Source organism: Coloeus monedula (assembly GCF_965178545.1).
Source record: "Coloeus monedula genome assembly, chromosome: 7".
In the NCBI taxonomy this organism is placed as follows: Eukaryota; Metazoa; Chordata; class Aves; order Passeriformes; family Corvidae; genus Coloeus; species Coloeus monedula.
In genome coordinates, this window is record NC_138787.1 from 13,945,292 (window position 1) to 13,969,996 (window position 24,705).

At 38.1% G+C, this 24,705-nt stretch overlaps 1 protein-coding gene across 2 annotated transcripts in view; it reads right to left on the reverse strand.

Annotated features, from left to right (window-relative positions):
- PARD3B (par-3 family cell polarity regulator beta) overlaps window positions 1-24,705 on the reverse strand; it is a 401,283-nt gene that overhangs the window by 131,879 nt on the left and 244,699 nt on the right. For both annotated transcript variants that reach the window (XM_082285055.1, XM_082285054.1), the window contains 2 exons: window positions 7,906-8,112; window positions 6,695-6,923 (listed from right to left, as the gene is read on the reverse strand). In XM_082285055.1, coding sequence (XP_082141181.1) covers window positions 6,695-6,923; window positions 7,906-8,112 — 436 coding nt within the window. The remainder of the gene's footprint in view (window positions 1-6,694; window positions 6,924-7,905; window positions 8,113-24,705) is intronic.

Here is a 24,705-nt window from a genome sequence, read left to right on the forward strand (position 1 = left end):
GACTTGAATAATGATATTTCAACTTGAAATGAACATGCAAGTAGTTCACAAAAAGCATGCTCCTTGCAAACAGTTTGTAATTTCGAGTCCTTTTAAACAGTCAGAGGGAACTTTCTGCTCTGATCTGTTAAGTAAATATAAATCTTGTTATCCAAGTTCAGTAATGAGAGTGAGGGGTCTATTCTTCACTGCACTTGCATACATCTAACGTTAATGAGATTTATGCATGCATATTAAGGGGAGAACAGATGCTTAATTAAACAAATCAGCCTTTAGTAGGCAGTCTGCATGATCATTTTTAGCACAAAACCCCCTTATTTTCTCTGCTTTAGTCTGTCTATGAATGCAGCCAAGGAGGAATTAATATGGTGGAGAAAAAGAAAAAGCCATACATGTGAAATGAAATGTTTGTTTAGTTTTTTTAGCTTAAGATACTTGAAAAATTTGAAGTAGATTAAATTGACTAGATATATCCTCTCTCTCATGTTCTTATGCTCTTTAAAGGAAAGTGGAGTTTTATTTACTAATTTACCTAAATGAAAAGTGGGAATTTTATTATGCAAAAGGAAATCAAGGCCTCTAAGTAACTCATCTGCCTCATTAACTGATGCTGTATTTCAGATACATGATTGATCTTGGATCATTTCGCAATTGAGGACAAAAAAAATCTAAAATAACTTTAGCCTAATTAAAACATAATTTAATCTAGTTGTGGGGATTTTTTTATCTGTCCATGTCCATATTGATTTCCAGCATCATACACAGATAAATACATTAAAAGGTTATATACGCCACCTCTCTCAACAAGTCACATCTTTATTATTTGCTCCTTTGTCATATATTGCTACCTTTTCTTCTACAACACTCAACTTCTAAGGGCAACAGAGTAGAAAAAAAAAAAATCTCTCCATAAGTTATCATAGTGCCATACTTAATGGAAGTCAATATCTGTATATTATGCTATCTACTCTGCAATACCATTACAGGCTCAACAGTGCTGGTTGTAAAAAGTATCATTCTGAGCACAAGGCCTATAATAGTAGTAATGAAAAAAGGGTCATTTCTGTCTTCCAACTAGAATGAAAAATTAAAATCACTAAGGCACTTAGCTCAAAGGAAAATTGGCAAATTAAAGGGACAAAAAATAAAATATTCATGGCTCATATTGTGAAATGGAAGGTAAATAATTTAAGATGAACTATTATGTGGGAAATCGCACTCTTTCTGAAGAGCAAAAAAGCAAATCTAACTAATACACACATACATATTCCTGCTCCCTGGGCTTGCAGTTATATATATATGTGCACAAATATGCAAGTCATGGTTGATGTGCAATAGTGCTGGGGGATAGACATTTTCTCACCTATACTAATTTTTAAAATATTTTCTAGTGAAACAGTCAAGTTGACAAGCACTGCTTTATACGAAGAAGGTTGGTTGTTTTTTTCTTCCTGAGTCCAGCCTAGAAATGAAGACTGAATGAGAGAGTGCTCTCTCACTGCACTCCAGTTCAGCACAACTCTTTACTCTGAGTTACCAATTACATACTTGCTCTTAGATTTTTATACCACAAAAAAATAATTATGACTTCAGCCTCCTGGTCTCTGCCTGGGGGAGCTACCTATTAAAATGCCATTGGTGTGGCTGCAGTCCATTAGCTATCTTACCTTCATATCCATAAAACTGAAAGGGCTGCCTAGAATTTTTACAATCACTATCTGGAAAAGGTAGAGAGAGCCACAGACTTATGTTTACTCCAGCACTGTAACAACTGCTATGGGAGTAGGATACACAACTGCACTGCATGGGAGAGGTCACATTTCCCTGGTGATTTAAAGGTTCAGTCTTCTGCCAACTTAATTTAGAAACACAAAGCCTACCTTTGTTAGAAGAGAATATTTTGATAGTTTTTCAAAGCATGGCAATTCAATAACTATAGACCACAAATTTAAAATCTGGAGTTCATCACCTAACAAACTGAGGAATAATTTTAAAATTTATTTTATTAACCTCTTGGTTAGATCAGTTTTGCATTCTCGGTCGTAAGTGGCAATACATTTTGCATTAATGTTCAGCATCAGGGATTTGTAGCACCCTGCACCAAAGGGTTAATTAACCCTTCCAAACAGCCTCCTCACACAGCTTTTGACAGTTCTAAACAATGACACTACACACTACCTTTTTTCAAAGGCACAAATATGCTGTTTCACTATAGCATTTCTCCTGAAAATACTGAATACCTTCAAAAAAAGGTACAGGGAAGCTCATTTGTGGTCCAGCAGCCTTCTAAGACTCACAGTGCCCTGAAAGAATCAGTCAGCTCAACGTGAGAAAAGGGATGAGCCAAGAATCAAATGTGGCATTGTGAAATCCTGCTGCTCCAATGTATCTGCACAGAACTCAGTATTATTTCTGTTCTGAAAAAGATTCAGTGTAGATGCTAGACGCTAGCCTTTTCCTGAGACTGAAGTATACATTTAGTCACAGCTCCAGTAATGAAAGTATTTAATGTAGTCATTTTCTTGATACACAGTATCAATTTACTGTTCTGTCTGTTGTCTAGTGGTGCGTTATTAGCGAATAATGACAGCACGATGTGCCAGAAAACATCAAAAAGTAAAATATAACTCTCCTTGGCCAATGTTACACAAAACCAGTTAAGAGTCAACTTTTGTTTGTCTTTGGACAGCACATACACACCTTCAGAACTAAGGCAGGCAATATGTGCATCCGAAGCAACCAAGGAAACAAAACACTGTGCAGTCAGCACCACAGTGAAACAGTACTTTGGATTATAGAGACTTTAACCAGTGTCATCTGCATTTCAAACCTCCAGTACATTAACCTACTTTGCCCAAATGTCACAGTTGTTAATATGCTGCAGCCAAGAGTTTCAGTTAATACTGTGTGAAAAAACAGGACTTTTTAAAAAACAATGATTACAAAAATAAAAGCATGATTTCTTGATGGTCTCCCTGAATCACAGTCACCTAAATAAAGCTTCAATCAAGGAAAAGCTTAGCAGGAAAGCAATCATTCTTCTTTTTGCATGTGTAAAAAAAGACCAGGAACTACAAGTAAATAGCAGCTGAGCAACAGATGAGGCACTAAGTGAAATCTGTTAGCAACTGCTAACAGCTTTGCTATTTTCTGTTGTTAAATTAAAAAAAAAAAGGCAAAAAACCAATGCAGTAGCAATTCCAATATGTTCAAAAATCTCAGATGCAAAAGACTAAAGCTCAACAATTCTTGTACTACAGCTGAATACTTGGATTTGGTTTTAATACCTTGAAGTGCTTTGTTATTGATTATAAAGCAGAAACCAGCCAACGCACATGGCCATTATCAAGGCAAAACTTGTTACAGCTGTGTGACCCAGCAAGCATAGCACAAAAATCCCACTGTAGACAAGTGGGACATTTCCAGCAGCTGTTTCAGCCTCAAATTCTACTTTCTTTTGTCCTTTACACCTGACCCCACGTCATTCACCAGAAAACGCATGTGTCTTAACTAGTGCTGAGCTTTCTGGCAAAATCTCTCTTTTTCATTGTCCTTCTGGTCCTGGAGCTTTTGCCACAGATGCTCAATTCCTACTTATCTCAAGCCAATTTTGACATGGGTTCAGCAAGTCTGTTTTTCTGTTTGGATGCATCTCACAGCACAGCAGAACCATGCAGGCACAGCTGAAATAGCTCTGAACAAAGCTGCCCACGAAGTACAAACAGTAGGAACATAGCAGAGCAGGGGTTCCAGCTCCCAGTAGGATCAGTCACATGTCTGCAGTCACCAGACAAGATGAAAAAATTCATGACATCGCCTGGTCCCAGGAATATAATTCCTCTTCTCACTCCTGACACTTGCTTTCATAACTTCTTTTCCCTTGGCTTTATCTCTCCTGTCAGTCTAACAAGGGCTCTATTTCTTGCTCCTCCTTTTGGTGGTCTAACTCATGGGGGATTCACGGCAAAATCACCACTGTACTTACAAAAGGCACAGATTTCCTTCTCCATTAAGCTTTCTGCTCCACTACAATGTTTACATTTCTAATGCCCTCTATGCGGCAGGTTTTCTTTCCAATTTAAATTCATCATGTGAAAAACTGGGCTCATCTCAGTTTCTAAATACTTCTCTCTACTTCTTTCTCTTAAGATACCAAGAATTAGTAGCCACCTTGCCTGCTGCAGAAGCTCACAACTTTTGTCGTCTTAAACTTCTCTCTTTCCTTCCACAGATGTTCTACCAATAAAACATGCCAGTTTCATTCCCACAACGTCATAAAAAATCTGGATGCTTCTTTCCTCCCGTGTTGCTAAAATACTTATCATTCAAACCTCCTCCCCCCCATCCCTCCTGACACTCCTCACCCTTCACATCAGTACAAGATTCCAGTTTGAAAAAATACCTTTTGAATCTAATATTTAGTTGGTATTTGACCTGTTCTAAATTCCACTATTAGTTCCCTATTATTTCTTTTAAAAACATTCAGATCAATTGGTTTTGTTCTTCATGTCTCATGCAGCAGTTTCTGTCTGAAAAAATGCCAGCCTGGATTTGCTCATCTTGCCCAGGACCTATGGTCCCAAATTCCTTTGTAAACTCACACTGGTTGCTCTTGTTCAATCTCTACTTTACAGGTCTGTACCTTTCTTTCCCTTCTATGATGGCTAGGATTCCCTAGGACTGTCACCTTTTCAGGAAGGAATTTTCTTTCAAGTTCTATAAATTCTGGAAAAAATACTGACAAGGATGCAGGACCTCTAAAAATCTCCCAGCTGAGCTGTTAGTTCTTACCTACTCCCCCTTCTCTGTTTATTATAATGTGTTACTTCCATCTTTGCTGTTTTGTAGAGATTTTCAATGGTGTGGGATAGAAATTCCCATTCTGTGCTGCCATACAGATAAATATTATTAATAATTACTGTCAGCTGGGAAGACTATCAATCTAAACCAAAGACAAGCTTATGGAAAGAGCAGATGTACAAACCTGTGTATTACCAAAATGTGGAATATATTCTGAAAAAGGGAATCACTACAAATGGTAACCTACTGTTTCCAGGTTCGCATATTGACCATTATCAGTGTTTCTGTCAACTAAAACAGATTGTTTTGGATTCTGATGTCATCCCATGTTCTTTCTGGCTCAGATATCATACCCCTCCTGTGAGACTTTACAATTCAAACTTTGAATCTGCTATGTATCTTTGATACGTGAAACAGTACTTATCCTTTCGTCACACCTCTGTGCCACTCCCCTCCTCTTTCCTACTCATGCCAAAGAGCTAAAAAGAATGAAAATAGATATAAAGCTTAAGATAGAGTTTTTGATGCCACCTTCCTAATTATTCCGTTTTTGATTACTGTTCCATGTTAAGGCCCATTTCTTTAAACAGAAGGAACACAAAGGCACGTGCAATGCACGGATGTGTGTACACACCTCCTCCGTTCCTGAGGAGCCCCATTTGAAAGCAGATTTGTATAGTCAGGCACCTTCATCTTATGAACACTAACAACTGTTGAAATCATGCAAATCTGGCACACAGGCATGCCTGAATATTTTTTACAATGTCTGCACAGTGTTCAAAAGTTGACAGAACAATTGCTGATACATGGCAGAAAGTCAGCAAAAACCTTCCATGTTAATATAACACAAGTAATTTTACTTTAGAGGACATAGCAACAGAAAGTTGGCAGAAAGGCAACTTCATACATTATACGTCCTAATGAAGATCATAATCAGTGAATGATCTTGCAGCTGAATTTCTTAGATTACTAGTTAAATGTATCCTTCTCTAAGCAATGATTGTGGCTTTCATATATGTCTTGTCAACAATACAGCATGACAAGAAACACCAATAGCCTCTAAAGCTAATGTTAAGTGTTCAGGGGCATAAGTAACCACATGGTCCTTCAGTTTAATCTCCTCCAGGTGACCAAAAAATTTCATCACATACCCTGTATCAAATGCCAAGATCTACTTAAACAGAAACACTTAAATCCTCAATAGACAGAACAGGTACCAGAAGGAAGGGTGATAGCAACCAGAGTGCCTACAGCACCAAAGGTTCCAGCAAGAGCAAGGAAACAGCCTGAAGAACTCTGATGACTCCAGCATATACAGAGACACAGAATATACAGCATATACAAATATCCACAGAAAAGTTCAAACACTTGCATGCTGGGCAGGGAGGACAGTGAGCTTTTGTTCACTGCAGGCAATGGCTGGAGCCACAAAGCTAACATTTTATCACAGGTAGTGGTTTTCAGCAACTGCAAATGTTAGTAGGCCTTTTACACTAACCCAAGGAATTCTGCTCTCCCCGCAGCTTGTGAAGGAAGCAAATATGCAAGGGAAGAGAAGGTAAAGGTCTGAGTGTGGGAGCAGAACTTGTATTACTCAGAAACACTCCCCACAAATCCTTCCCCATCGATACGTGCTTGTTTTAAGCTTGAAACCCTGAATCTTTTCTGACATATGGGAATGCATTTCAAAGGCACAAAAAGACATTTTGTCTGCCAAATGTCTTCTGCCGCAGTTACAAGTTTGGTGTAAAAGTATAAACTGCTTTCTTTTTCAATAACATAAACATTATTTGAGTCCAAGTGAAATAATTTTTCCACTACTTTATGAGAGCATTGGTTGTTTCCTATCTTATAACAAGAATGGGTGACTGTTTTGCTTTGTAAAATGCCATACCTCAACATGACACCAAAGCCTTTCTTCTTTTTCTTTTCTGGATCTTCATTTTCTTCCTTCCTTTTCTTCTCTTTGATTTTAGATTTGCCCTTTTTCTTCTCTTTCTCCCTATTTTTTTTGTCTTTTTTTGCTTTGATTTCTGCATCTTCTATTTCAGGGTTCCCTGGAGGGGCAGACTCCACATTTTGAGCTTCTTGACCACAGTGAGAGCTCTTATCAGAGCCACCATCTGCACAGAATGAAAAAGAAGCAGTGAGGATGGCTACGGGCCACTGAAATGCAAACATGGGAAATACAGCAACGAGTGTCTACAAGAGCTCAAATGACTCACAACACTTACTCATTTAATTGAATAATTTAAAAAGCAGACTAAACAGATCTAGTGGATTCAAACAGATTTGTATTGTAAATTAAAGACAGAATTATTTTTATGAATTGTTTTCTAGTTATTGTTCCTGATATAAAAATCCTGTCAGAGTAAAGTACTATTCTATCTGAAATTTAGCTTGTTAACCTCCATGAGCTCAAGAAAACCACGTGCTGGGTTTCAAACACTGAGAGCTTACTTCAACAAGAGATTGTGGTGACTGACACAACCAACCTATGCAACAAAATGACTTCATTCACTCCTTGGAATCTTTCTATTTTAGTGGCTGAACAAGAAATAGATAAAACGTTCTGTCTGGCTGGAAAAGAGCTGTGTTCTTTCAGTTTGGGGGGCTCAGGATCCAAGCACAGTTTTACGCTCCGTACTAAAGGAGATGTATTTCCAGACTGGGGTCTATAAAACCCATAGTGGCAGAACGAGCAGCAGGGTGCTATCAATACACTCTGCCTTATCTACAACATGAAACAAATTTCCTGACTGGAAAAGGGGGAATTGTAAAACAAGAGAGATAATTTTTAATGTAATCTGAAGAAAGCAGCTGCTTCTTGAAGTTGAAAAACGTAATTATTTAAGGATTGAGTTCTAAATCCTCCAACCCACCCCTGCCCCAAAGGAGATCAGTGAAAGACTTTACACTAAACCCAGTCAAGGTTGGATGGGGTACTACAAAGACAGCTCTATTCAGTGGAAGATGTGAACAGCTTTTAAAATGTGATCAGCTTTTCAACTGGACTAAATCACTTGCTCATGGTGCTCTATAGAGCTGGCCCTCAGCAGTGCTAAGTGAAGGTGGTTCCCTCTGTCAGTGCCATCAACAACATACCCTCCTCTCCATCCTCAGGTCCATCGTAAGACTTGTCAATGGCAGCTCGGAAACTCTCGTTACATCCCCGACCCCGCACCACATGAGGCCTGGGTCTGTGAAAAGGGAGTTCATTCTTCCTTACTTCAGCCACAGCAGTCTGAAGACTCTCAAGAGAACTGGACTTCTTTAATCCCAGAGTAGGACCAAAATCTTTGCCAGAAGAGTCTGGAAAACAAATGGTTAAGTTTTTATAACAAAAACCACACAGAGAAATTCAACTAGTCAGATACATTTAATTGTGTACTTTATTACTTGGGGCCTTTGAAATAGTATGCAATCAATGTAATTTGTTCTAAAAATAACATCAAGTTAAACCTAGTTCAGCAGATATCCCCATTCAGACTAGCAGGGAATGGCACACAATTTACAGGTCTGACAAAGTGATGGGCAATAGCTGGCTCGCTCTGTGCCACCGTAAAGCCCACACCAGTGATGAGAATGAGGCTGCTTCTTCCACCTTTGCCAGTGATGTCCAACTGGACATTGCTAACAGTCTCAAGGAGAGCATTATCTTTAGACTCACAAAAACAAACACTGCTACACAACAAGTGTTTTGCTTTTTAGGAGATAGGTTGTATAAATGGTTGATATTTTCAAATACATTTCACCTGAGAGAAGATACATTATTAGTTCTAAGTTTTATCCAACCTTCTTCTTCAACCTGAAACTGGTGCTATGATACCAACATGCATGGCAGCTTTTTCAAGAAACAACCAAAGTACAGGTTATCATAAATGATGTTGCTGTTGCTGCCTTGTTCCCTGTTACAAGCAAAAGAAAGCACTTCATAGAAAAATAGAGAAAATGCTGAGTCTGCCGAACATTCCTCCTCTTTGAATGCTTGACTCTATGACCTTAGAAAGTCTTTATTTTGTGGCAGCATTTGTGTTAATTAGTATTAATAAAATGATAGCGGAATAGGTAAAGAACTAAATTCAGTGAATAGATGCACTCCAATCAATGAAGAAATTCACAGCTTAATTTAAAAGCCTTTGTACCATCTACTTAGTTTTTATATGGCAGAACAATAAACGTGTCATAGAAACACTGAGGAAGAGACTGCCTTGCAATATACCTTCTGTCTTTGAGAACTCAAGTGCTTTTGCTTTCAACTTTTAAGTAGTACTAACACAAGCCGAAGGAGAACATAACAGAAACCCTTCACCTACATGTCCATACTGTCAGGTCTGAAGGGATTCAAGGGTCACAGAAGAGACAGCTATATTAATATGATATGCTTGATTTTAGCAATCCTAGAGTGCAAGTAATTCTGAACAGCATGTTCAGTAAATTCTTAAAAGCAAAAAAGCTGAGAATTGGCACCAAATAGAGACTTGTCAGTAGTGCCTACATAAAGCAATTTACACTTCCATTACCTGCAGACCAATATGTAGCTGAAAACAAGTGGGAGATTGGGAGTATGTGTGGAGACAAACAGGTGTAAGGGAAGACTGGCTGCTCCATCACATAGTGCAACCTTCTTCTGTTCACTAATTGCCATTCTGGAGACTACCATTATTGACAAATTAGCAAGTGCTAAAATAGAGTTAGAGGAATGACCTGCACCGAACATAAAGGGGCTTAAAATCACTAAAAACTTGTGCATCAGTATGAAGCACTTGGTGCCTATCACAGGCTGAGATGGAGAAAAAACAAGGGAAACATAATGGTGCGGAAAAAGGCCAAGTGAAAGGCACTGATCAGCAGAGAAGGAAGCTCTGTCAAGTTTCAGTCAGCAGCCAGCCTTGGTGGGCTGTTTGGCAGGACACAGGGCACAGCAGCACTCAGCCAGGCTGGGCTGCAAACCAAGGGCTGCCCGGGGAGGAGGGCAAAGGCTGCCAGGGGCTGCAGTCTGGATGCCCTGCAGGCAGCAGGCCCCCAGCACACAGCGGGCTGAGCCTCCGGGGAGGGGCATCCACCAGGAATGGCTTCAAGGCAACTGCAGAGTCTGCAAGGAAGTGCTGGGCATGTCCTGCCTCCAGCAGGGCCATGTGGGCCCATGGCTCGGGGAGGACCAGCAGCCAGGGCTGACTCCAGACTGCTGCTACAGATGGCTGGATGGCCAAAAAAGTACAGAAGTGCTCACGCGCACATCCCAGAGCAAGCTGTACTGCACTCAATTACTGCCCTAAGCTCCATTACTTGAAAAAAAAGTCTCAAGTTAAATGCTGGTTACAGCCTGTTTTATATAAAGCTGAGCCAGTTACTCAGACTGGAAGACTGCAATGGATGATGGCCATTCCCAAGAAAATCCAAGTCAACACCTGAAGTTTGGAGTGACGCATCACATGTCACATGTAACAGCAAGCTGTGTGCTCAGCCTCCCCACACACTGTGACTCAGTCCTTAGACACCCTGGCATGCTATGAGGTGTCCTCATTTATTCAAAAACTTACTGAGAACCCTTACTCACAGACTGGTACTGAGCATTCAGCTGGCCTGTTCTAAGACTGTAATAATTTAGTATGAAATTTCACTAACAACAGTGAGAACTTCGTATTTTTTTACAATTCAGCTTTTATTCCTTTTTTCCCCCTTTCATTGTAGAGCTGCAGCAATCACATATTAGAGCACAGCTAAGGATACAGGAGCTAAAAAGCTTCCCTAAGCAGGGAGACCTGTCCCCGTGCTTTCTGAGCCAGCATCTATTACTGGATGCTTTCCAGCGAAATGCACAAGACTCCATAATGGACAAGGACCACATCCCAAATTGGGAAATTTCCTTCCTCCACCCACCCCAGTACCTTTCTCATTTCTGCAGACTTTTAGAACTGCTGTACACCTGAAAACATGATTATTTATCTCATGGGGGAAAAAAAAAAAACAAACCAAACCAACAAATAAAACAACAAAAACCCTCTCTTATCTTCTACAAGTTATTAACAAGTGGCATTTCTGGAGATACATGGTGTGTGTTTATATCTAGCCTTACCTGGATTTTTAATACAAAACCATAGTTTGGCAATAAGAAATTCAATTGCTCACTGTGTTAAAATGTTTCTTTTTACGGATTTTAAATTCTTGAGCTCTTCTTTTACTGCTTCTTGTAGTACAATGACAAAAAGCCAACTGAAGCATCTACTTTATTGTTCTTATAAATGGTGAATTACTTTATACATCTCTCCTGAATTTATAAGAGAAAACAACAACTGACATCAGTACCTGCCTAGACTGGCTGAAACCAAATTGCTGGTTCTTAGATGTTATCTGTAACTGATCATTCTTTAACTGAAAGATGCTCTTATACATTAATTTTCTGCTCAATGCCAACATGACTAACACAGATTTTTAAATTCTTAATGTACCAGTAAATGTAACCTACTTTCTGTTCTTTTGTAACTATTATTATTAGACAGGTCTTCCCAAGATTATCTTTTTCCCACATCTGCACATTCCTCTCTTTTTTTTAATAGCCCAGCTGAAGGAAATATGCCAAAAGCAAGATGTCAGTCATGAAAATCAAAGGGAAACAAATGACACAGCATTGTGGGCAATGCAAGCCACCCCAAAGGCACATACAGAGGGAATCATGAAGAGAAGCCATGAATCACTGCCACTCTATATGAAATACAACTTGCAAGACACCCTAAAGAGTAAACATTTTATATATTTGTCATTAACTTTATTTTTTACATAATGTTTCTTCTTGAAAACCAAAACTACAGGAATATGCCTAAAGGAGAATATTTAGAGGAACATATTCATGTGAGTTAGACTAACTTACTATGTACATTTTGAAAGACACCGCGAAGTAAAAAAAACCTATAAAGGAAAAAAGAAGGGAAAGATCACGGAGACTGAGAAAATACAATAAACACAAAGTTGCAATAAATTATAAATAATTTGATTCTATTTTTACCAGTGCCCTGAACGCACACAGTCCTGGTCCCTATTGCATGCACATGGTGGAGGTTCATGTGGTACTAGGGAAGAGAAAATGGCTATGAACACAGTAAGTGTTCTACCCTGTGGATGCTGGGATGCTGGAGAGAGCATGGGACTAATTTTAGCAGGCAAACAACTGTTTAAGCATGAAGCAGCAAGCTTCTTCAGTGGTAGGACTCAGAGTGAGATATGCCAACAGCTTTGAAGGAAGCACGTACAGCTCAGTGCCTGCTCTGCTTTGGACACACACCTCGAGTAACATTCATGATGTTCTGCTTGGGCTCACTGAACTCAGGCCTACCACAACCTAGCTGATCCAACTGCTCACTCCACAAGATTGCAACATCATATGGTGATCAAATTACTTCATGTTCCATTCTTTCTTAACCATTTGTTTAATGTAGTTTCATTTATTTCTGGTAGGATTCACAGTATGCACAACTACAAAGGATTTTTTTTCTCTCACTTATATTTTTATATTCAGATACTTCTTCAATCATCCACCAATTCAATGCAGAGAATGATTTAGGAAAGAGGAATCTGAAAGTCATTACATCTTTGAGCTTGTGATTTTCAAATGAAGAGCTTTAATATAACATTTCTGTAGAAAAGTCTGAGATCACACTGTAGCTTTTTCTTCAACACTAATTTATACAGGTGGCATAGAAAAGATTAAGGGCTTGATAAAAAGCAAGAGAAGAATCATTATCTTGCACTTACATATTAAAGACAAGATATATAGTCTTGCTCATTTAATACTTCAATCCAAGCATTCCAAATTATAAGCAGAAATACTGAAAGCAGAAGAACACCCCAGCTGACAGAAAATAAAATCTAAAAAAGAGAAATCAAAGAATAGAAGAATTTAACATGTTCTCTGATTGTAAGAGACAGCTACAGTCTTCAGGTTTACAGATATCTCAATCTATTTTACTACATATAATGATTGCAATTTAGCCCATATTTGCACAAACGACAATTTCAGCTATGAATAATGGCAGTTCACAATTTGGGGCTCAGAAGGTATGATGAGCTTTAGCCAGCTGAAAAACAAATGCTTGGAATAAGGTAGCCATTAGGCAAGAAGTGAAAATGCACTACTGTCATCTTAGAAACATATGCTGGTGTCTCTGCTTTCTACAGTCTTATCCCTAACAAACAACACTACTGCAATGAAACGTGCTAATATTTCAAAAAGAATATGTATGGCATTAAACATCTCAAAAATGCTAACAAGTTTTCCAGTGCAACAATATTAAAACTAAGAACCAGAAGCAAAGGCAGAGGTTCAAGCAAAAGCCTCAGTGAAGGGGAACGTGCACTTCCCAGGTTAATGCTGAATGTCAGACAAAATGCAGCCACGTCTGTCTTTGCATAAAACCCCTCTGATCTTATCTGCTCCAATAATTAGTTTTCTTCATGTGGCTACAAAAGTCTACCCTCTCACATAACCTTCCACTTCACAGCAGAGCTCTGCATCTGGTGAAGTTTTCCTAGGCATCTGAATCTCTCCTTCTCCAGCAGATGGGTGTTCTCCCTCTAGTTGGTGCAAACTGAAACATTTGCCCTCCAAACAGGTCCCAATATGAAGCAAGCTACTGATCTTGTACAAAGCAGGAGCTTTCTCCTCAAGGATATTTATGCATAAACTGACTTTAGATATAGCTGTTACAACCTGCTAGAGGAAAACTGCAATAGGAGAAGCAATGCAGACAGGAAAAAGTCCAGTTTTTAGAAAATAGGATTTCCCAGTGGTTTCAGGCACCTTGTAAATTGATCAGTCTGGAACTGAGTAGTAGCAAAAAAATTCCAGTGCCCTGTGATTGCTTTATTTCTACTTCTACACCCACCCCCTGAAAAGGTCAAACATTTAAATCCAGCTTTAAAAGACAGGGAAATGTGACACTTTCTGGGACTAATTGATATAAATTATGCTTCCCAAACTAAACCAACATTTTTGTTCCCAGGCCAAAGTTTAACATGACGCAAAGAGTCCCTGCACCAATATTTAAACAAAGTCACTTCTGACAGTATGAAGCTAACATCTAGAGTGTTACCTTTGATCTGTAGGACAGATGGAAAAACTTTTTCAGTACCAAAACAGAAGAAAGCAAGCCAAAACTTACATTAAATTCATGGTTATGATCTATTTTGTTAGGCCTTAACCCTACTTTGAAACAAGCTGCTAAATTATTACTCAATCTTAGTCAACAAGCCTGAAATAATATTTTAAAAAATTACTGATTTAAATCAGAAGTAACAAATTAGAAAGATGCAAGAAGTTCATATTAAGCTTTGTGTTTACTTCACTAATTCAAAGCTTTTTTGAGTTCTTTACATGTGAATGCAGAAAGAAATTCATAACCATCATATTACTCATAATTCAAAGAGTGGTATGTCATTTTTATGCATCAACTTTTGGCTTGGGCATATTTTTATAAATACTTACATAAGCTGTATGTTAAAGATTGCTTTAAGTGTTGTTTGGTGATGAATTTAGCCTATTGAAACAAGGAAGATTATTATTGTAAAAAAAAAGCTAAGGCAGAAAAGGAAAATACATTTCAATATCAGCAATTTAACTTGCAATTAAAAAAAAATCTTCCTTATCTGTGAACATTAAGAAAGGAGAGATTTTTAATAAAATAACCAGGAAAAGGATACCTTTTGCTAGTAATGGCATTGCTTTTGTACACCTGCCCACACTTTGATCAGTGAATCCTACATGCCTGAGATATTTATGAGCTCTTTTTATTGCTAACCCCACTACTACCGAGCTGCCCAACAGCCGCTCTAATTTAAGATGCTCTAAATATTGTTGCCATGGGTGACACATGAACAGGGAGAAGGCAAAGCTCTGCTAATAAAAAGGCTTTCCCAGCATTTCAGTCCTTGCTCATAAGTAAAGTTAAAATTTATGGCTTTTAAAATACTGGATCTGAGAGAGGTCAGGTTAAGTGGCTGCTAGTAATAAAAGGAATCAATATGCCACAGCATCTGAAGCAACCAGCAAACTAAATAAACACTTCATCCAAATCCACTTGGCCCTGAATTAAAAGAACATAAAATACTGTATTTATTTTGTTTGCCCTCCACCAGCCTGTAGTTTGCATCACCACATCCGCTAGAATTCTACACAGAGCAAGCAACAAGCATATGTGGGCCAAATAGCAATTAAACTGTGTGTCAAGGCTAGGAGCAATTAACTGGGCATTAACCTTGTCAGAGAACCACTTCTGGATTAGGCAGCTACAAACAGGCAAACATCTCAGTCTGGGAAGATTCTGCAACGTGTATTTACAAAAGCTTCAGAGGACTCAGACTTTCTGTCTCAGGCCCATACAGAGTAAATGAGCCATTTCCAGTAATAACCCTTAATTCATAAATCCTGAACAAAACCAGAATCACCTTTTCCAGTGATTAGTGTGTCCTATTAGCATAGGAATGCAAAACAATTTGTTCCTCACAGCACTTTAAAATAAAGCAGACGAAAAGAAGTAGTGAACTTGCATCTTTCACTCCTAATCTACATTTGGTTTGGTTTATAGATTGACTTCCAGGAGAATTTATGAAAATCTATTTTCTTCTGTTTATCTATTTGTATTTCAAAGGAAAGTGCATAGGTTAATTTTCAGTTTAAGAAATTAATGCACGTTTTGCTTGAAGTTGCCAGCAGATAACCTTTAAAGAAGGTAGACATATACCTGTAATCAATCTGTCTCTATTTACAAGGCCATTCACAAAGTCATGCGTATTTTTGAAATTGCTTTGTTTATGAGTTTAATAATATTTGTCCTGAAACAGTTTTGAAAAGTTCATTTCAAAAATCCAACTCTTAAATGGGAATATATAGAACTTTGTCAAACCTACTATTAACTAAGAGAAAGAGTTATCCGTCACGGCTGAGACTCAAAAGCCCTGCAGAATTTGAAAGGATTATGAAGATTTTCAAGGAAAGTCCTCAGCAAAGGTTCCTTTTTATTTCCTACTGAGATTTTTAAGATCATTTGAATACTTATAAAGTTGATAGCACTATTTTATTACAGATTCCTCAAAGCTGAATCCATCATTGTAGTGATATTGGGACTTTAACCAAGCTTTATTTTACACGCTTCAACTTTTTTCTCTTTTTCACCCCTTAAACTATGCTCTGTACTGAAACTTCTTCACTTGCTCTCATTCCAGAGATGAGGATTGTTTTTAGAAAAAACAAAAAATCCTCAAAGAATACAGCTCCCTCTTGCCATATTAGAATAACTGCGAAGTGGGACAAATTCCTCCATCTGAATAATAATTTTTTCCCTTCTATTCACCAATAATTCAAAAGAGACTGAAAGGAAACCTTTCAAGCTTTGCATGCAAGTAGGCTGTGAACCAGATCCTTCACTGCAACTTTTAGGGGAGGAAAGCTCAATTTTCACATCCACATTACATGTTCTTCTAACATTAGTTGGATCTGGGTAAACTTGTATTTTCAAGGCTTTCTTCCACAAAACTGAATCCTTAGGAAAAAAAAGTCCAATGTATGGACCTAATGGCAAGAAAGTTTTCCTCTGAAGAGCTCCAGCAAAGGATTTTGCTAAGCTGTTCTGTAGTGTGCAAAGATACAGACTCTCACCCAATAACATCTGGCTGTCTTCTGAGTTTTCAACAGGCATGAGTCACAACTGGATTACAATATGACACTCCCAGCCTGCTTAAAAAAAACCCCAAACCAACAAAATACTACTTCAGCTCTACTGGTTAACTCTGAGGCCTAGTCTATACAATTTACTGCATTACACTTTATATATGTTTTAGCACCTGTAAGAAGTTTGCAGCTCCCTTGGCTAGGTATGTCCTGACGTGTCATTTTAATGGAAAAGCTGTATTAAAAAAAAACACTGGCAAGGATGAAAGATATCCTAAATAAAGACCATTTCATGAATCTGTTTTTTGAAAACTCGTTACAATCCTAGCTGCTTAACAAATGTGCATCTAGCCTTGAATATCCCCCATGGAAAAGGGAACCTCCCCTGATCTCCGAGTTTAGTTTCTCCTGCAGCAATTTTCAGTATTCTCAAGATGGTATGCTATTAATTACCAATTTATGTATTTAGGATCTTTTCAGTATTCAGTTCTGCATTGGTACAATGTGTTCAAATAGCAAACTGGAAAAGCTAATAGAATTGCTGCATGGAACAACTTAGAATAGGATTTAAACAGCAAATGAATACAAACTTTTCTTACCCATTTTTCTCATCTGTGTACAAATGACATTCCTCTGTTCCCTTTCACTAACCCAATAAATGGAGAGCAGTACATGCACACACACTTAACCATGGTACCAGACTGCAGAAATGTGGTGTCAAAACAGAAAAAAGGGTCATTCCAGTTCTTCTTGGTGCCCCTTACCACCCAATGGGGACATCTCTGTAGAAGTTACTCAACATCCCATCCTAAATTATGATCAAAAATTCCAAATGTCTTCAGGATGGTAAGCAGCAGTCATAGTGATACTGCAACCAGGACATCATGGTTAAGCACAGTCAAATGACATTTTAACACAGACAAACCCAATGGTATATCTTAGAAAAATAAGGGGTTCCTCTAAGCTGGGACTCAATATTACCAGAAAACACATCATTCTGCTCAGTGATCCCATACACTCTTGAAGCATGAACCAGAGTCTAGCTATGAGTAGATCAGGATAATCCAGCCCTTGGATAACCAGATGCTTGATCAACTGTGTCAGAAAACGGATACAATACCATGGATCAGGTGCAAAACTCAGTGCCCTGTTTAATGTACTTCAGCTACCTGGTGGTTGGATCCTCGGACAAAATTTCAAAGTCTGGTATTACAAAGGCAACTTTTCTACAGAAACAGAGGAGTTTTTCAAAAAGACAGCAATCCAATCAAAATACATCAGTTCAGTGAAACACCCTAAATTAACACTGAACTCTCATCTTTGTGCAGAACAGTCGACAGCAACTGCAAATTCCAAGAGCCTTAATCCAAGATCAGGGCCTAAGTGTACTCAAGGGACTCCAGAAGTAGGACAGGTAGGTTAATTTTCAGTCTGGTTCAAGCCTAGTGACTAAATCCTCAGCTGGAGTAAATCAACACTTTTCCACTGTCTGCCAGCTTATACCAGCTGTACGTGTCTTTTGATCACGTACTCTGCAAGCGCCACACTTTGGCATTACATCCCTGCCCACGGAGAGGCAGGCAACAATAACTCATTTTACACAAGTTACAGCATGAGTGTCAGATGTTATGAAGTTCAGCCTGTAGTGAATTCAAAGCAGTGAACTGTGGATTAAAAAAAGCTTTTTGATATTTTAGCAAATCAGAAAGCCATCCTCAGCTACATCCATGTCTTGCTGAAAGAGTAAGAAGAAACAAATGGGCTCATGTGCCTTTCAAGAGGAAACTGTTCACTCTTTGAAAGTGCTGTTTTCATTTAGTTCAAGGAATCAAATGTCTGGAAAGAAGTAATAGCTTTAGAAGTATAAAGAGCAAAAAGATACGTCATCATAGATTATCAGTAGTTCTGAAATATTATTTCATGCCTTAAACACATCATCATGTGAGCTTTCTGAGGCAAGAGCATCTCTGCCAACTGTAGTTCACAAGAATAGTTTGTTGCAGTATTTTCCCTGGGTTATTTTTTCTCTAGTGTGTCCATGTGGTGAGTACAGTCCAGTCAAAAAAAAGAAAAAAGTTAAAAAAAATTTGGAAGACAATTATCCACATTACTAATTAGTAAATTTTTCCTGTGTTCTTTTTCTAGATCTACAGCATTAAACAAATTAGAAGTATTAATATATTAAAAAAACCCCACCCTTCCCAAGCAATGTGCTTTGCTTTGCTTTTTTTCTTATATTAAGTAATGGTTTCTTCCTTTGCTGATGTTTAATGGGTCTTTGGTCAAGATTGATGGAATCCATCCAAAACATGCTGCATAATGCTAACTTCTGAAATCGGAATCTGCAAATCCTTAATCACAGCTTTGGTTTTCCTTGAGCCTGACAGTTTACTTTAGCAGGACCTGACCTCTAGGCAGAGAACCTTCATGGAGTCAAAGTAATGACATTAATGTGCCAAACAGGAGTGACTGTTGATCATGACCCAACCAGGAATTAAATGTGTGTTCAAGAAAATGCTGTCACATATACAGCACAAATAAACAGAAAGAAATGATATTTTTATTAACCTTTTCCTGGTAGGCTAATTTGAGATTTAGCACGTAAAAGGTTTTCAAATTCTAATATGATATTGCACATGACATATTGCCATTTAATACCCTGAATCATTTGCAACAATTTCCTTTCTATAGTAATGTCATTTGGAATATTGTGTTTTCCTTTTTTAATACTAAAAGGATAGCATGTTGATATCCCTTTGTCCCTAAAATCCAGATATTGCCTACAGACACAGTTTACTTACAAATGAAAGCTGTATAGTCATACAACATAAAGCTATAAAACTTCATTCTTTGCAAACACATCACTCCTCCACTCATGCTACGACCATATGAAAATTAGAAACTACTGCTTGTGTTATTAGCCCAGTAGCTTTTTAAAACTAAACAAATATCACTTATATTCTTGAGATCGTAAGCTTTTGCTCCAACTACAAGAAAAGTCAGTCTCATAAACATTAAGAACAAATATTTTGAACAATGTCACCGATATTAAGCAGCTCGGCCAGATTTCTCTAGCAATATCGCAACATTCTATTTTGCCTTTTTTTTACAGTGGCTAGTGCTGCAGTTAACTTTTTCAAGTTGACCAAGTGAGTAAGAAAAGAGCTCTCATGTTCAGTGATACCCTTACATAAAAAGCTACGATCATCGATACGATTATGTTAATTTTTCTTGTGTATCAAGAGTGAACACTAGCATTTGTATTCTGCCCTGTATCCTATTTTTCATCAAATATTTTCACCTTCTTTAGTCTTTGACTGTGGACCAGTATTTTCTCCACGTTCTGAGGGAATATTGGTTAATCTGTATAATGCATGCCATTCCATATTCTCAAAAAGATAATGCAAAACAAGCCATGCTGTGGCTGAGTATAGACTTATGGCAATCAATCACTGAAGTATTAACACAATTCTTAAAACTTTGCATATATTAGCACATGGTTAATCAGAGCTGCTTGACAGCTTCTTCTTCAGAGCTGTTTCTACAGCTTCACAGTATGTCAACCCTCATATTGGACAGTGAAACATACTATGGAATTCAGAGCAAAAAGCTAAAATCAGATTTTGAAACACTGAGGCTAATGTTAGTAGAATAAAAAATGTAATGGCTGTTCTACCATATGCTTAATTGGCCCCCCTGCGAAAAAGCAGTCCCCCAGGAAGGAGCTGAAAGCTACTACTTGGGTTCAGATCTTGCTGAAAGAGTAAAAGAAGGAAATGGGTAATCAGTCATAATTTCTCTTCACAGCAACAACGCTGATAAACATTTATGTGAACGATTCTTTTTGTTGTTGTGGATACCAAGAGTTTACATATGCTAAAAGGGAAGTAAGAAAACTCAAGAGATACAAGATCTGTTGAAGATTATCAGCTAAATAGAAGCTATTCTTGCCTTCAGTCCTTAAGTCCCTGAGTATCCGAAGGTGGGGAGAGCTCTTGGAGAAAAGTAAGACAAACTTGTCATATCTCTGCATTTCTCATGAGGCATTAGCATTTGATACTATCAGAAAGAGGACACAGGCCATGCAGACTTTTTGTCTGATCCAGCATGACCACTGTTAACTTTCTGGGATGTGTTACAGATGAAAGCTGTCCAGAACAATAACAACCACCCCTTCCCCCCAAAAAACATGCTGCTGCTTCCTGTTCCTATCAATTCCTCATTGCCTGCATTATGAAAACACACAGAACCATGGGCCAAAAATCTCACTGCACTTGGTATTATACCAACTCAAAAGAGAATTAGTATTCAGCACCTCCGATAACTTCTGATCAAGACTACCCATATTCCTGCAAGGTGCGCTTTTGAATGGCAAGACTATGGATCTCTGCACAGAATTTCATTATGTTCTCAAACTGTTTTTGCTATTTCTTTATTTCAAGTCAGTTCTGAGAGAATGGTCCCTTCTTGCACAGATGCTCTTCACAGAATGGGTTAATTTTTTTCAACGTAGATAATTAAAAAATCCAACAACCCTCAAAGCTGTTCTAGCACAGAAGCTCTCTGATTCTTTTGTTAAGAACTGAGAGTTGGTGTTTTGTGGCAGCTTTAATACAGTCTTATTGCTATGTCACTCTTCAATGTCTGTACCCGTAACTCTGGAGAAGACTTAGATGACATTCCTGCATGCTCAAGCATATTGCTAACATGCCTTCTATTTCATTCAGTTTGATCTAAACCAGCTACCCTGAGTAAGAACTAATATTGATATTGCCTGATACCACATGACTGTTAAATTTTAATCACTAGGTTCTTAGTCTGATTAAGCAATTAAATTGCTTAACTGAAAACCACAAGGCAATTGATTTATTTGAAGGCACTAAGAAATTCTATTTGAAGTTTAAGGACAATTCCTTACCAAAGGTTACAAGCACTTTACACTTACAAATGAAAGCTCAACTTGCAAAAGTATATTTCAGTATTAGTCATTCTAGTATTGTTTGCCCTCTCATTAATTGTTGCTATTTACTACAGCAGTTATTCCTGCCTTCCCTTTTCTAAAAATCACTACTAAAACAGGCACTCTGTTCTGCTAATGCAAATTACAGTGGAAGTGAAGACTCTTCATGAGCTGTAAATGTCACTCATCATTAAACTTGAAGAGTTATTGTTTCTGCTTCTTTAGCTATGAAAACTTCCTTAAAAATGTCTAAGTTTCCTTCTTTCAATTTGAATCATAAAGCATTTACTGTAACAAGATCAAAGAAAGACAGAGGCAGAGCTTTTAATGCCAAGTCATACAGGTCTGAAAGGAGCTCTTGTTGCAGACACACATTATCACTGAGGCCTGAGGAATTCTGAAATGAGCAGAACTACCTGTGAGGTGTGAAACTGCTCAAACAAACAAGGGCGAAGTTCGCTCTATATTTTGATCGTTTTACCATTTTTTACTCTAGGTGAGAAGATTCCTCTATCTAGAATTGATGTGAAGTACAACACATACAGACGAATGTCAAAACTTCCCCAAAACTCCCCTAAAAAAACCCCCCAAACTGGCATGAAAACAAAGTTGTGTTGATCTGCACAAGTGGTGCTAGGAAGTTTTCTCCTATGGTGCTGGGATTTTCTCATCGAACAGAAGTTAAATGAGCACATTATTTTGACTTGAAGAAATCAAGTATATACCCACATCTCTTAACACTGATATGATTCACTACCTACACATACTTTCTCTGTTGCTTTGGCATCTCACAGTGTGAAGGAGCAGTAAAAAGACAGGTAAGCTAATCACTGACTGACACACAGCACTGTGCTGACTGGTGAGTGCTCAGGTCAGAATTTTAAGACTACTGGTGAGCTCTGCCAGGAGGGGAAGAAGGATAGAAAAGGCAAAACTAAGCAACCAGAGAGTCTGTGGGGTTTTATAAAATATTAAGTACTTGCTCTCAGAAAATGAATGTTTTAAGGTTTTCAGCTTCAATCTTGTGCCTCATAATTCATGACTGCCCCCCCAGCCACCCCCCTTTTTAATATAATACCTAAGATAATGAATCTTTTTATACTATCACTCTGTATTGTTTCAAATCCAGAGGTTTGGTCTGGAACTAGCTACTTAAACTCAAAGTGATTCTTTATAGCCTGTGTGGTTTATAGACTACAGCACGATCTTTCAACATAGTGTTTGTTATATTAATAAACATTTTTATTTGTTTATACATACAGTAATACTGTATCTACTACATACTAAATAAAATGCATAATTTATTTGCATTTTCCCATCTGATTTTCTGAAAAGGCTCATAAAAATTTAATGAAAGTAGTTAAAGCAACAGACTACGTATTAAAATTATATACAAAAAATGACCTTAAAGGAGTACTATTAAAATTGCAAAGTAAAGCGCTTAGGCTTGAAAAATGCCACAGCAGAGGTGTCCAATTTCTCTCTGTGTGCACATTCTAATAGACTTTCATTTTATGTCCCAAATATATAATGACAATTTTATTTACAAAACTCTAGTTTCTTTCTTTCAGGAGGGATCTAATATTTTCTTCCACATGTAGAGCAATTCCCCTGCTCCCTTTGTACTGAGCACACGTTGATATCTGACATCAGCAGTAAAAAGCCTTCATGCCTCTTTCTCAAAGCCTTAGTAGCAAGGGTTTTTCAATAAACACTAATGACGTCATTTTAAGACAAACATGCACAACCTGTGTCTCAGCGACAAGGAACTGAAACAGGAGGATGAAGATTCAGGTTCCCATGTTAAAATTCTCAAGGCTTGATTCCCTTGCCCTCCACACCCTCTTCTGAACACATGACAAGCAGCATGTCCTGGGCTCACAGCACTATCGCGACTGACTTTGGTCACAGCCCAAATACACCCAGCACCTCTGCGAGGCACCAGAAAACATTTCACTGAGTGTGGTGAAAGATACCTTCTGGCCCCCAGCAATTCTGGGGTACAGGCAGAGCTAGAAAATGGTCTGAGCAACATTGAAAGACTAGAAAACAGAAATTATGATTCTTTTTCCTTAAGAACATCTACACTACTATCATCACCCTGGCCCCAGGCAGAATAAACCAAAAGCTACATACCTTTCACCTTCCACAACAAATGAGGTGAGGGCTGGGCCCTATACAACAGCCTTCTTTGCCCTGAACCAGATCCCTCTTGTGCTGACAGTAACGTCTTTGGGAGGTGTTAGGGTTTGATTAAACACTCTCACACCACCAGCACTCACAGAAAGGGTCTGAGTTGCCTTTGCAGACATCCTTACAGCTAGAGCTGTCTACTTCAGTCACCTTAAGCCTTCAAATTTATATTCTTCTAATTAATAGAGATTTTATAGAGAGTTTTCTACATGTGGGAAGTTGGTGGGGTTCTTTTGGTTGTCACTTTTTTTTGGTTGTTTTGTTTTTGTGGGGTTTTGCTGTTTGGCTGGTTTTGTTTGTACTTTAAAAAGCAGTTATCTTTACTGCACAGCTGGTTGCCACCCTTTTCTTCCCCACTCTCTTTCCAATTCCACTGTCCTAGATCAACACAAGCTGGTCTCCCCCTCTCTCTGTTAAGTCACCCTTTTCCACACTGCACCTTCTCACCTACTGACATGCCCAATCTCCCTTTCCCCCACCATTCCCAGCATCCTTTTCTAGCTCCTCACCACCTCCCCCAGTAGCTTGCTATCTTCCCAGCCTCTAGCTATATATTCTTATCTTTTCCTCTCCTAAACAAAAATAAATATTGGAGTTATTTTAAGAGACAGTAAAAGAACAATCTCTGTCAAAAAAAAAAGCAAATAAAACCCACGCTTCAATTGACACTTGAATGGAAAGTTTTACTTCAAACATCTTCGGTTTCCTAGAATCTGTAATGGGATGTGTCACGCATGACACTTAACAGGTGATAACATAGTGACTACCGCACACTACACCCATACTCTGTACATAAAAAGAGAAAGGAAAAGCAAACCTGAGTGAAGGAGAGCAAAGGGATTTTTCTGAGACTTAATGAATTATCCATATTTCTTACAGAATGGCAGAAAAAGAATGACTGCAAGAAATAGTTTTCACCTGTATCTTTTTTTCTTTAATGTGTTTGCTCTTTTAGTATAAACTCTGACTGAGAATTATTCTTTGTAGTTTTTTTGTGATGTACATTTCAGTCATAAGCAGTCAGTTATTCCATGCAACTGCTGACAAAATTCAGTCCTGCATGTAATGCTCATTTTTTTGGTGTCTTTAA